The sequence below is a fragment of the Panthera onca genome, chromosome A2 (assembly GCF_046562875.1).
Source record: "Panthera onca isolate mPanOnc1 chromosome A2, mPanOnc1 haplotype 2, whole genome shotgun sequence".
Classification (NCBI taxonomy): domain Eukaryota; kingdom Metazoa; phylum Chordata; class Mammalia; order Carnivora; family Felidae; genus Panthera; species Panthera onca.
The window spans coordinates 120442187-120456140 of record NC_138340.1 but is presented as its reverse complement, the minus strand read 5'-3'; the positions used below and the strand labels follow the sequence as shown (position 1 = coordinate 120456140).

The 13954-nt window shown below is 50.4% G+C and overlaps 1 protein-coding gene and 1 long non-coding RNA gene across 2 annotated transcripts in view; one reads left to right on the top strand and one right to left on the bottom strand.

The window, feature by feature from the left end:
• LOC144614899 (uncharacterized) overlaps positions 1–7118 on the bottom strand; it is a 42306-nt gene extending 35188 nt beyond the window's left edge. Inside the window, exon 1 of the long non-coding RNA XR_013553192.2 lies at positions 7009–7118. This is a non-coding gene — a long non-coding RNA (uncharacterized LOC144614899). The remainder of the gene's footprint in view (positions 1–7008) is intronic.
• A 162-nt stretch (positions 7119–7280) lies between these two features.
• TRIL (TLR4 interactor with leucine rich repeats) lies at positions 7281–12524 on the top strand. The gene is made up of 2 exons (XM_060632793.3): positions 7281–10198; positions 10855–12524. Exon 1 carries the CDS (start codon positions 7744–7746, stop codon positions 10180–10182), a length of 2439 nt encoding a protein of 812 aa, XP_060488776.1. The 5' UTR covers positions 7281–7743; the 3' UTR covers positions 10183–10198; positions 10855–12524.
• The last annotated feature ends 1430 nt before the right edge of the window (positions 12525–13954 follow it).

Genomic DNA, 13954 nt, shown 5'->3' with positions numbered 1-13954 from the left:
TGTGAAAATCGATGACTTCACCCTCTCGCCAATGTTCTGTGAAGACTGGAGCCCAAAGAAACGGGCTCCAGGCAAGTTTGCAATTTGGAAGAACTTGGACCCAGGAAGGCTTTGTGTGTTGTTTCTCATGGTTACTGATTATATTGTGCCTAAGCCTTAAGCAGATCGTTTTTAATAATATAGTTATTAAGGGAAAAAAAGAGAGAGAGGGATGGATGTTTAAAGCACCATTCAAAAACTTTAATCAAGTACAGGCAAGTCTCCTTTCAGCTGGTGGGCACTGGCATGCTGGGCTGGTTGCTCGTGGCATCCTTCTGTCCTGACTGGGGTTGTGCCAAACCTGTCTGGCTGGTGCTCTTACTGTACCAGCTGCTAAGTGTTTGAATATCACCCTGAACTGGCTTCATTCGTTGTACTTACAGGCATGTATCAACAGGGAGCCTAGCAAGGTCCAACTATAAAAACCTGAGGTCAGAAGCCAACGGCTTAGACTGTGGTCTGCACTCTATTATTATAGTGCTAGATCATTCCAGAAGTTAGCTAACTTCTCTAGTTCTTAGCATGCTCTCCTCCAAACTGGGATATACTTACGTTGAGGTCAAAACCAGATATTAGGTTTGTTTTTTACAATTTTGTTTTCAAAGTATTTTTTAACCAATTTCAAAGCAACACGTGATGATCGTACATCATTCAGGAAATGCCAAAAAAAAAACCCCAGAATGTAAACAATTATTCGTTTTCTTACCACGTAGAGACAACAGCTATTAATACTAAAATTTTTTTTCTTCTAGATTTTTTGTGAAAACTCTCTGATAAGTCAACAACAGCTGCTGAGTACCACAAAAATGAAGCAAAAGAAGACTGCTGTCTTCCCAGCTGGGTGGGGACACAAATTGCTAAATAAATGTTATTACTGTAGTGTGAAGAAACCGAAATAAGAGAATATTGGAAAGTTGTACCATAAAATACAATTATAAGTCTGGTTCCTCGAGATGACAAATATTTTGGTATTTAGGAATTAAGAGACACTTTTATACCTAAAGCATTTCCTTAGGCTACTGACTCCATCCTATCCAAGGGAGGACATCATTGGATTAGCGCTCTAAAATTTCAGTTACACAAAAACAAACTCTATCCTGCAGCCATAAACGGTATGTGGATTTGCCTTATTTCTTAAGTTATTACACTCAGCCAACAACCGCCTTTCCTTTCTTAACTTGCCAGAAGTGCCTACAGTTGACTGTAGTTCTCGTAGCAAAGCAATCTGTTTATGCATGTCAGTTTCAAACACTCTGGCATCTTTGAACTGATGGATAAGGATTTTCCTTGAACATAAAATCTAGTGTGCTGGAAGCAGCCGCTTGCAAATGGCCTTACACACATACAGTTTTACGTGGGCTGGTATTTTCTACAAAGGATTCGGTTCTTTATTATTTTCCTTGCAAAAGGTAATTGCCATTCTAGCAAATGGTGCTCATCGTACTCTTCTATGAAGGCACCACCTTCCCGGATTATCACCTATATACAATTTAACTCTCCAGCCGTGCTGAGCTCTCAGAAGGGAGAGAAAGAGGTCTCCCTCATCTTTCTACCCCTGGGTTCCTAGCAGAGGAGACACGGAAATGTCTGAAAAAGCCCGTAAGAATTCTCCTTCAGCGACAATACCTAAGAAAATACGTGGGAATGTGCTAACTAAAGATCCCTAGGCCCTATTCTGGAGGTTCTGAATCAGCCTCTGCGGGTGGGCCTAGGATCCTGTATTTTTACTAAGCCCCTCAGTTTCCTCCTCTGTAGAATGGGTTAACAATAGTTCCTACCTCGCAAGGTAGCTGTGAATAAGCTACGTTACACCACCGCGTGGCACTCGGCCAGCACTATATGAGTGCCGGTCATTGTTACTGATGTTGTTATAATACAACCAGCCATTCATAAGCAGGTATCTTAGAAATACCGTCCATTGGTTTTCTCAAACTTAAGTGTGCACAAAAATCACCTGGGGGCTCTGCCCCTGGAGATGCTGATTTAGTAAAGCCGATACCTAGTCAGGAATCTGCCTTCCTATTTGCTTAAGGTTGGGGGCCGTGGAGAACCCAGCAGATAGACTGTAACCCATTGGTCCTCTTCTTCACGTTCCTAATCCCCAAGGCAAAGAAACTTGCCTCTCAGACTGGAGCTAAGATGAGGCTCACTCAGACAAAGAGAGTTGGGGGGCTGTTTGATAAAATGCAAAAAACCACTGCAAGGGGTGCCTGGGTGGCCCTGCAGGTTAAGTGTGGGACTCTTGGTTTTGGCTCAGGTCCTGATCTCACATGATCTCTCATGGGATGGAGCCCTCAGTAGGGCCCTGTGCTGATAGCACGGAGTCAGCTTGGGATTCTCTCTCTTCCTCCCTCCCTCTCTGCCCCTCACTTTCTCTGAGCGCACGCTCACTTTCTCTCACTCTCTCTCAATAAATAAATAAACTTAAAAAAAAGAATCACTGGGGATTCTTGGTTTCCTACTTCATCCATGTCAGGGGCCCTGCTGCCTGTCTCGGGCTGGCTGAGCCGGGGTGAGGCAACAGCTGTCTTCTCTGCAGGCTGCCTTGAGCAAGCTCTGGGAGACTGCTCCAGCAGAACTTGGCCGGTCTATCTCTCCCCGCAGCAGGGAGCTCGGCCACAGCTCTCCTCCCCCTAACCCTTCCTACCCCAGAACAGCCTGGGTCAACTGGCACCAGGTCCAGGGGCTACTGAAGACACGGCCTGGAATCCTTCTTGCCTCTACAGCTGAAGGTCAAGGGAACCACAGATTGCTTGGGAAGAAAGCACTGCACATCCCTGGCAAGCCCGAGAAGATCCCAGGCCTGGGCAAGAACGCCCAAGAACGCTTACACCATACATACATGTCATGGAGCCAGCCCAGACTTGCTTATGCTTCTGACCCCTGCAAACACCCAGCGGTGCGCTTGAGATTTAAAGGGCAAGCTCTCCAAAAGCGAAATGACAAAGCTCTTGCTTCTCTCATGAACAGCATTCCCTTCTGTTCCTTCTGTGGATTATCCACAGCAATCCCTTCTGCGATTATACAAATTCTACATTTAAGCATAATCAATACTTGAATCTCCCGGAACATGATCAAGCCTGGATCCATCCATAAACAAAGGCATTACATAGTTAAGAGATAGGCATTTCAACGGAGACAACAATGTCCTTGCTTTTGCTAAAAAGTATTGCTTTCTATAGAAAACTGGGTATAGGTTATGTCGCAATAAAGTAGAATTTACATTTTAGAAAATGCTTTCCTTCAAACCCCTGTTATTTTTCTCCGTTTTCTTTGTAAATCCAAGTATATGTACTTTTTCCCTCCCCAAAAGCTACATATGGACGGGCCTGTCTCTAATATTTGAGAAGCCCAGGGTTAGAGTGTGAGAGGAGATCCCTGGTCCCCGGCTCCTCCTCTCAGCTCTGGCTCCTGCATTACCCAGTGTCTCAGTGGCCTCCCAGGCATGCCACGGGAAATCCCAGCTCACACCTCCAGATTCTTTTTGCACAGCTGCCTTTTGGCCTTCACTTGGCCCGAGGCATATACCCACTTGTGGCATCATCAGCCCCCAAGAGGACAGATGGATAAAAGATCTTCACAGCCTTAGGCAGTTGAGTAGGAAATTCCAGGGTCCCAGGAACCCTGAGCAGGAGTGGGGATATGGGTTGTGGGTGGGCACATACCTTTGGAAGCCTGGAATCCTGCTCTTCTGGAGAGGGACACAACCAGAGGGGGACTGGAACAAAGCCCTCTAAAGTGTGGGATCCAACGGGGCGGGGGCGGGGGGGGGGGGTACAAGGGGCCCAGGGGGCCCCTACCCTACAGGACTACCAAGAGTATCTATACATTGTATCTATACCTATGTATATTTCATGTAAGTGAACACCTTGGTCTGGATGTTCTATCAACTGCACACCCCCATTCCACACAAACCCACTGTCAGATTTCAAGGTTCTAGAAGGCAGGAACCAGACAGATAACATTCTCTCTATAGAGCACCTGCTTTATTTGGCAGAGATGCCTCTTGATGTTGCAGTACAAATACGATGAAGTCAGTTTCTTACGTAGAAGTCCTTACCTGCAGAAGTGCTTAAAAAGGAGTAAGGGAATATTTATTTGGAAGTCCTTGTATGAGTGAAGTTGTGTGATACTGTTAAAAAAAAAAAAAACAGATGTCAAAAAAATCTCATCAACAAAGACAGAAGATCTGCAGGTTCCTAAGGGACTCTCTCGCATGGATCTGCAGGCTCCCAGCACTTTCCTCCTCTGGAAACCTTCCTCAACCTCTCAGTCCAGGCCAGGTGCCCTCTCAGGACTCCTACAGCTACCCCCCCCCCCCCAACTCCCACAATGCTTCTCACTCGGTGCTACACCCACTCCTTGCCCATCAGCCTCCCCACTGAGCTGTCGCACCCTGGGATTTGGCACTTGGTAGAGTCTCACTAAATTCTTCCTGCCTGATCAACCAGCATTCAAAGCAAATGCAGTTTTGGAGTTGCTATGATAGCTCTTCACTACCAGGGGCTCTAGGTACTGCCGAATTCAAGCAAAACACTGTTTTAACTCCTGGAAGAGAGAGATGGTCTAAAAATAAATCAAACACCTGAACCGTGTAGCATTACAGAAATGGAGACCAAGGGGAGGGGGGGGGGGCGCATAGGAACATGGCATAAATGTACTCTGACGGATTTAAATGTCATTCATTTTTAAAGTTGACCTCAAGTTACATGCCTCTAGAAAGGGAAACATTTGTTAAAAAGACAGTAACCCCGGTTTTTCAGAAAGCATTAATCTGGCTGAGCCCCCATATGTGTTACCACTTCATCTGTAGATTTCAAAGTCTTACTGAAACTGACTGAGGGCACAAGCAACACCTATCAAAAGCTGTGTATACTTATTTGAAGTATGGCACACTATATCTATTTTAAGCAAGGTTAACTATAGGTGGCAGATGGATTACTTCAAGAAAATGGAACGTTATGGAAAAGCAATTGTCTTTTGACATAAACCACGTACGATATTATTTCTACCTGCAGTCCAGCACTACCGGAAGGAGTGTTAAACGCCGGGCAATAACACCAAAGACACTGAAAAATACTGAACATCTGCAGCGATCTGATGACTTTGTAAATCTTCCTTAGAGGCACCTATAAAGGAAAGACACTTCAAGTGGAGTGACTGATTAGTCCAACTATAGAGGTCCTCTGATGGGACGCTGCCTGCCCTCATTCTGCAAGTTTTCTGCAGATGCAGGAGGAGAGGAAGCTTATGCAAAGGGATGGGGTCTGATCTCTGCATCTCCCTCTTCTGTGTTACACCTCTGTCAGCTTCCAACCTCTTCTCTGCTCTGATGGCTGTGTGTGCAGTCCTCACACCATAGACTCAAAGCAAATGCTGTCATGGCTCCATCCCAGCTAGATCCAGTGGTTCCCTTTGAAAGCCAGTAGCTTCTTACCATGCTATCCTCTGAAACAACGGGATAACCTCGGTTGCCAGCAAGGACTTCTGATAGTCCTCCTAACAGCTTCTGGGGCCCAACACAGGAAGGCATATGCTACACTGTGCCAGCCTGGGTTTCACCCACTAGGGCCGCCATACCTTCCTAAAGAGGCCTAGAGTCAAGACCTAAAAATGTTTCAGAAGCTTCTCACAACGAGAACTAAAAACCAATTTATGGTTTATCTTGTTAAGACAGAAACTTGGTTTCCCACATTCATCCTTTATTTGAAAACTCAAAGCACAGCACAAACTTGGTCTGTTCATTGTGCCCCGAAGGGGCATTTCATACTGACCGCCCGCTAGCTCTCCTCCACCCATCTCCCGGGGACCCTGCTTCCCCAGAAGTCTTCGCTGACCATGCAGCCAGTGATCTCTTTCCTTAAATTCAGAACTTGTCTCTATCAATTGCCTACACGAGGCTAAATGAGGCACTCAGTCACTGCCAAACACCGGCATTACTAAAAATCACCTTGCACCTCAACGGCTTTCTCTTACTACTGCCTTCTATTATTACTCAACCTTTCTATGCCCTCCCTACTAGTCAGCCTCTTGAGGTGAGGATATGTCTCCTTTAATTTTTCACGCAGTAGGTCCTTAAAATCACATTTTCTGAACATTTGGGGCAGGGAGGGGGAGAGAAGAGGCCTTTATTTTTAGCAAGGCAGTTTGCATGAACAAATACTAAAACAGCTATTCCTTGCCCACCCTCATTCTCAGCAGGGGCTGCCCTCAAAGGAGCTAGTGACAAATGCTCCATTCTATATTGATAAGTGCTAAGATTCCCCACCCTCCCCCCACCCCCATCCCACCACTAAGCCAGGCCTGAGAACTTCTGGGGTCTCAAGATTTTGAAGATCACTAGAAGTCCCAGGCATCAAGGGGTTGGGCCCCACCCCCGCAGGCAGCAGTTACCAGAGGGTCAATGAAGGTTTTATACATATATATATGCACACTTGCAGAGCCTACCCCAAGGCCTGTACGACTGGAGGAGGATTAATGGGACTAAATCACCAAAATCTGACAGAAACACTTCCACGGCGGTAGAACCAGTTCTGAGACTCTCCAGGCTCTTACCTACAGCAGGGCCAAGCGAACACTCGGTTCAGATCCCTAAAGGAGGCAATGCCTCTCCTGGGCTACCTGGACAGCCACGTCAAAAATCCAAACACCCAACATTCAGAAGGGGCTGACCTGGCCTCTTCTAGCCCACCAACAGTTCTTTGTAGCCAACGGGGTGCTGCCCTAAACGTCTTACAGAATGTTTGCGCAGTCCGTGCTGCCTGAACTTCCCGCAGGGTGGCACCTGGAAGAGCAAGGGACTTAAAAACGAGTAAGAGCATCCGTGCTCCCAATGCTCCGAAATGCTTGATGTACTCATCTAAAATAAAAAGGTCTCTGTCTGCAAATTCCGTTTGTTGGCCCGGTAATCCACCCCCGCCCCCAGCCCTGCGTCCAGGACCGACCCGTACAGCTGTTTTTAATCCCTACTTTTCTCACTCGGCGTCCCCGGCTTGGGCTGACCAGACGCGGAGCCACTTAGCGTTTCCTCCTCCCCCTGTCGGGGTCTGTCCTCCCTCCGCCGTCTCCTCTTTCTCCGCCTGCATCCCCGGGGGGCAGAGTGTGGGAAGAACGAATTTCCGCCCGGTTTGCCCGCCACTCGCCGACTTGGGTCCCTTCCGGACGCAGCCTGCGCACCCCCGGCTCCTCCCCCGGCTGTTCCACCGAGGCCGCGCTCCTGGTCCGGGACCGAGAGCCAGGAGGCGCGAGCTGCGGGGGCCGAGCCGCCGGGGCACAGCAGCCAAGCCGCGCCCCGAGGAGCTCTTGGAAGGGCTCCCGCCTGCAGCTGGGGAATCCGCTCGGCGGGGAGAATCCGTGCCAGGGAATCCAGCTCTCCGGATTCAGCTGCAAACAAAAAGCTCAGGTCTGACTCCCTCCCTCCCTCCGCCCCCCGACGCACACCCGGAGAAACAGTTTTGTGCAGAAATGCAACAAGTAGCACCCGGAGCTCCCGGAGCGCCCCGCGCCGCCTGACTTGGCTGGGGGAACCCGCCTGCAGAGACCCGGGCCAGCCACCGGACAAAGGGCGGAGGAGGGGCTGGACCGCGCTGCGGAGTCCGAAAGAGGCCATTTAGCGACTCTGGCCAGGCCAAGGGGAATGCAGAGGAGACATAGAGCCGGCGGGCCAAGAGGACGATCCGGCCGCAGCACGCAGGACGGGCGGCGATGGAGGCTGCCCGCGCCGTGCGCTTCCTACTCGTGGTGTACGGCTGCCTCGCGCTCCCGCCGCGGGCCCAGCCCGTGTGCCCAGAGCGGTGCGACTGCCAGCACCCCCAGCACCTCCTGTGCACCAATAGGGGGCTCCGCGCAGTGCCCAAGACCAGCTCGCTGCCGAGCCCCCAGGACGTGCTCACCTACAGCCTCGGCGGCAACTTCATAACCAACATCACGGCCTTCGACTTCCACCGCCTGGGGCAGCTCAGACGGCTGGACCTGCAGTACAACCAGATCCGCGCTCTGCACCCCAAGACCTTCGAGAAGCTCTCGCGGCTGGAGGAGCTCTACCTGGGGAACAACCTCCTGCAGGCGCTCGTCCCGGGCACTCTGGCCCCGCTGCGCAAGCTGCGCATCCTCTACGCCAACGGGAACGAGATCGGCCGCCTAAGCCGCGGCTCCTTCGAGGGCCTGGAGAGTCTGGTCAAGCTGAGGCTGGATGGGAACGCCCTGGGGGCGCTGCCGGACGCGGTCTTCGCCCCCTTGGGCAACTTGCTTTACCTACATCTGGAGTCCAACCGGATCCGCTTTCTGGGCAAGAACGCTTTTGCCCAGTTGGGCAAACTGCGCTTCCTCAACCTCTCTGCCAACGAGCTGCAGCCCTCCCTGCGCCATGCAGCCACCTTCGCACCGCTGCGCTCCCTCTCCACCCTCATCCTCTCGGCCAACAGCCTCCAGCACCTCGGACCGCGCGTCTTCCAGCACCTGCCTCGTCTCGGCCTACTCTCGCTCAGGGGCAACCAGCTCTCGCACCTCGCGCCGGAGGCCTTTTGGGGGTTGGAGGCCCTACGCGAGCTGCGCCTGGAGGGGAATCGGCTGAGCCAACTGCCCGTGGAGCTGCTGGAGCCTCTGCACAGCCTGGAGGCGCTGGACCTTAGCGGGAACGCGCTGTCAGCTCTGCACCCCACTATCTTTGGCCACCTGGGCCGGCTGCGCGAGCTCAGCCTGCGCGACAACGCGCTCAGCGCTCTCTCCGGGGACATCTTCGCTGCCAGCCCGGCCCTCTACCGGCTGGATCTAGACGGCAATGGCTGGACCTGCGACTGCCGTCTGCGGGGCCTGAAGCGCTGGATGGGCGACTGGCACTCACAAGGCCGTCTTCTCACGGTCTTCGTGCAGTGTCGCCACCCCCCGGCCTTGCGGGGCAAGTACCTGGATTACCTGGATGACCAGCAGCTGCAGAACGGGTCTTGTGCGAGTCCCTCGTCCTCAGTTTCCCCGACCGCGGAAGGGCTGCGGAGGCCCTTGCCCACAGCCGCCGGGGAGGAGGTGGCGCCCCCTGCAGGTGGCCTCGCGGAGGAGCTGCCGCCGCAGCCGCAGCCGCAGCAGCGCGGGCGATTTCTGCCTGGGGTGGTCTGGGATGGGGCCGCCAGGGAGCTTTTGGGCAACCGCAGCGCTCTGAGGCTGAGCCGACGGGGCCCGGGCCTCCAGCAGCCGGGCCCCTCCGCCGCTGCTGCCGCGGACCCGGCGCCACACCCTCTGGACCTGCTTCAGAAGCCCGAACGGGGACCTCCGACTTCTGCAGATGCTGCCCATGCGGAGCCCACCCCGACGGCCGCACCCGTCTCTGCGCCATCGTCCGCTGGCGACCCCTGGCAGCGCGCGGCAAAGCAGCGTCTGGCAGCGCAGCAGCAGGAGAGCACCGCCCAGTCCGACGGCGGGGTCGGCCTGCCGCCGCTGGTGTCTGACCCGTGCGACTTCAACAAGTTTATCCTGTGCAACCTGACGGTGGAGGCGGTGGGCGCCGACAGCGCCTCGGTGCGCTGGGCCGTGCGCCAGCACCGCAGCCCCCCGCCGCTGGGCGGCGCGCGCTTTCGTCTGCTCTTCGACCGCTTTGGCCAGCAGCCTAAGTTCCACCGCTTTGTCTACCTGCCAGAGCGCAGCGACTCGGCCACATTGCGCGAGCTGCGCGGAGACACACCCTACCTGGTGTGCGTCGAGGGAGTCCTCGGGGGTCGGGTCTGCCCGGTGGCCCCCCGTGACCATTGCGCTGGGCTGGTCACCCTGCCAGAGCCTGGGAGCCGGAGCAGCGTAGATTACCAGCTGCTGACCTTGGTCTTGCTGGCCGTCAACGCACTGCTGGTGCTCCTGGCCTTGGCGGCCTGGGCGTCACGCTGGCTGCGGAGGAAGTTGCGGGCTAGGCGGAAGGGTGGGGCCCCTGTGCATGTTAGACACATGTATTCCACCCGACGTCCCCTGCGCTCTATGGGCACCGGGGTGTCTGCCGACTTCTCTGGATTCCAGTCCCACCGTCCGCGCACCACCGTGTGTGCTCTCAGCGAGGCGGACCTCATCGAGTTCCCCTGCGACCGCTTCATGGACAGCGGCGGCGGCGGCACAGGTGGCAGCTTGAGACGGGAAGATCATCTTCTGCAGCGATTTGCTGACTAGATCCAGAGCCTCCGAGGTTGTGGAAACCTTCTCTTTGGCCTTGAGGAGCCACTTTCCATGGAACCCCTCAACCCGCCTCAAGGGGAGATCTCATTTTATCAGAGTTTCTCCTTTCCCCCTTTTGTGCATTTGCCAGACGAGTCAAAGGGAAAGCCGATTCGGCAACCCCTCGCCACCCCCAGTTCCCAGTACCCACTCATGAAGTGAATGGGTGGTACTTGGTCAAGGCCAAGAGTAGGGGACAAATGGATGATGGAGGTCAGACGGGGGGAAGCCTTCTTCTACAGGGAGACCTTGGCACAGCTGTGGCAATGGCCTTTGTAGCACTGCGATACAAGAGCCTGTCCCCCTTTGGGGTAGAAAAGGGTGCTTTTGCCCCCAGTGTGGCCAGAAAGAGATTTGGGTGCATGCTCTTTGTTTGTGTGCATGCTCTTTCAATGTGAAAGGAGAGTTTTGTTCTATTTAAGGAAAAAAGGAACTTATTTAGTATTACAAAGGAGGCTTGGCAACTTGACTGCACTGGTCTGGCAGTCTCGGCCAAGAAGGTGATGTTGTAAACAGGTGGTAAAGTTTAACACACTCACCAAGGAACTCTTTCATGTTGGTTAATAGAACATTCAGGATAATTTAATGTTTAAATAATCAGAGACACTATTTTTTTTTTTCTTTCAGGAATGTGAAGATTTCTGCCATGTAACAAACTGACAATAAACTCAAGGACTGTTTTAGTTGAGCTGAGTGGTTCAACTAGTATTTTCTTTTTAACATTAACACCGCAAGAACATTCGCTGACCTTGGGGTTAACTAAGGTGACCTACTTTCTCAGGAGAAGGCTGCGCGCAAGACTTCTCTGTCAGGGTTGCTCCTGTGGCTTTTTAATTTTGTTTTTCTGAACCTGTATATGCAGAAGGAAATTTCAGTGCCGGCACTTGATAAAAGAATGTTAACTAACGCGTGTGTAACCAGTGACCCCGCAGGGAAGGGCAGCCTTCTAGTTCACTTAACCGCATCTCTGACAATGTGTCCAGACTGGAATGAATACGATGTGGTACTTCTCGTGTTTTTCTCAGTGACACGCAGTTAAGGGTGCCCTGCTTCTCTGGGGTTGCACAGTTAAGTGATAAAGGTAATTTCCTAATAGCAAGGAAGCAAAAGGTGATGGTCAATTGATAGCGTGACGTTCAATCACAGCAGTGTCTTACTCTATATAAAATAGAGAGGAAGAAATCATCGGGAAAAATGTGAAAAAGTATACATCAGTGGTTGTCTGTTTCTACTAAAGCCAGAAGGTTGTTAGGAGTACTTAAACCTCACTGTGAAATAATTATATATTTTGCAAGTTAATCCCTCCACTACCCAGTGTTGTACCACGTTATTAAATCTTATCGTTTAGTTACTAATTGCAGTATTTCTTTTAAAATGTTGTTTTGCTTTAAACTTAGGATTAGGCTCCTTTATTTGCTCCTCCATTGTTTTCAACTATTTGGGACACTTTGGTCCCCTGATATTTATGAAGTACATGTTTATCGCTAACCGTAGTGCTTTGGTTTACATTAGCAGTTTTGTGTGTGGTCTAAAAAAGCGGTCCCAGAGAAGATCTGCACGGTTATACTGTCCATGGTTATGGATTTATTGGCAGTGGGGTGCCGTGGAGGCGACTGCAATGGTGCTAAGGCTAACAGCAAATCTTCTAATTAGGGCCTTACGCCCCTGATGGTCCTGATGACTCAGGGAATCTATCCTAGACCGGGGGTCCTTCCCCAGGCCTCTCCTTTTATGTTTGGTGCATTGAGCCAAACCTGCCCTTGGCCCAGCAGCTGAGCAGGGACCCAGGCATCTAAATGAACTGATCTGTGTTGATGTTCAGATGAGTGAATGTCCAGACCACTTAAAGTACAGCTGCTTCTCTGATAGTCCTATCTGTGGGGCCCAAACTTGACCAACCACAGGAAAGAGGCTGTCATTCTTACTCTGCTGCCGAGTATTGTGACCAATCCCGAGCCTATTAGTATGCAGGAGAGGAGTCGTTCACTCTGTTTTGCAACCTCCGGGCTATCTTAAACCCCTGGTGCCCCTACTTTTGTTCATTTGTACAGTGATGGCATCTTTTAGCTGTTCCTTTGCACAGCAGTGAAATATTGAGCCCCACTGAAAGTCTGGAAAAGACCTCTGGACCTTCCCACCACCCACCCTTTCGTAGCAGAACATCACTGAAAATACTTCACAGAAAAACAGTAAAAGCTATGTGAAAACAGTTCGACTGGAAAGTCTTTCGGTGGGAAATGAATAAATGTTATATGTTGTTATGTTCAGTTATGTCAATAAACCCACTTGCTAATGGAGATGTTTTATGGTCGGAGTTTCCAAATATTTTATACGCTTTCATAATGATCCGCGTGGTTTTCTACAGCAGTTGTGATCGATGACAATGAAACATGAGCTTGAAGTCTATCTGTCCTCGTTCAGTGGTTTTTAATTGCCATTTCTACGGTAGCGTACACACTCTATTTTTCAGGAATAGATAGGTGATTTGGTGCCCAGAGAAACAATAAGATGACTGTAAAAGCGATGGTGAGCTGTGATATGAAAACGCTGTTAATATACCAGTGACAGCAAGATGATTGGGTCTCAGCAGGCCTCAGCTGTTTAAAGGAATTGGAATTAAAAGTCAAGCCCTTTGACTCCCATGGTCAATGATAAGAAGGAGCTATCTTGAACTGGAGGTCATTTTTTCATTACAAAGTTTATGAAAAGATAAGATTCCTAAAGAAAAAAGACTAAACTTCGCATGAGGTAGGAGTGTTCATTTAAAGAGCCATTGAAGCCGTCTGGAATGTGGTTGGACCCTCCGCCCAACCTGTAAGCGTATTACTTTCATAAGACAGATCATTGTGCCATGCACTGCCCGGTAATAAGTGGCACGAGATCAAAGCCCTCTCCCCTAATTTGCAAAGGCCTGGTTTTTACCAGAAGTACAGCAATGTGGGCAGCTATCCTATAGTAAGAAACCATTAAAAGAGATAACTGGTATTACTTGGTATTGGTACTTAGCCACTTCCCAATCTTCTTCTGTAACTTGGAAACAAATGACGATGAAGCATTCTAATGCCAGAAATTTACTAAAGTCGACACCATGACCCAGGATGGAAACAGATTTCAACTCACTGTTGTACCTTCACTGTCCCAGAGAATTATAGCATCCTTGAAGTTCAGTATGATTTTAGAAAGCGTTGAAAGCATTTCAGTCACCTGGGACTGCATTTGTTCTATTAACGTCATCTCTTTGTGCCTCCATTTCTGCGTCAGTGAAAATGGGTCCTGAGTCCAGAGTCCTGACTTCACGTTGCCACTTTGAGGAATAAGTGAGTAAAAAAGCATTGCACAGCACCAGTTCTAAGGCAGATGTTCAAAAATATTACATGGATTATTAGTAGCAGCATTTTATGCCCGGGCAACCAAGTGTTGTACGATACGTTGTAGAAATGTCACTGCCGGACAAGGCATTTCTGCTTAAGCCCCAACGGATCAGAAACTGTAGATGATGAAATTCCGCGACCCTTCCCTTTGTCCTGGTTCGTCGAGGCTCTTCTGTAATTTAATATGGAAGGACAGCTCTTGAAATACTTTTCGTTATTTCATTGTTTTTTTCTTTCTCATTATTAAAAAAAAAGGTGAATATACTAGTATTTGAGCAAACTTTTGTATATTTATTAAACTCTTGGCATAAGTTCATTCATCTTTTAGACCGGAGCTACGGATGTGTAAATGGCGT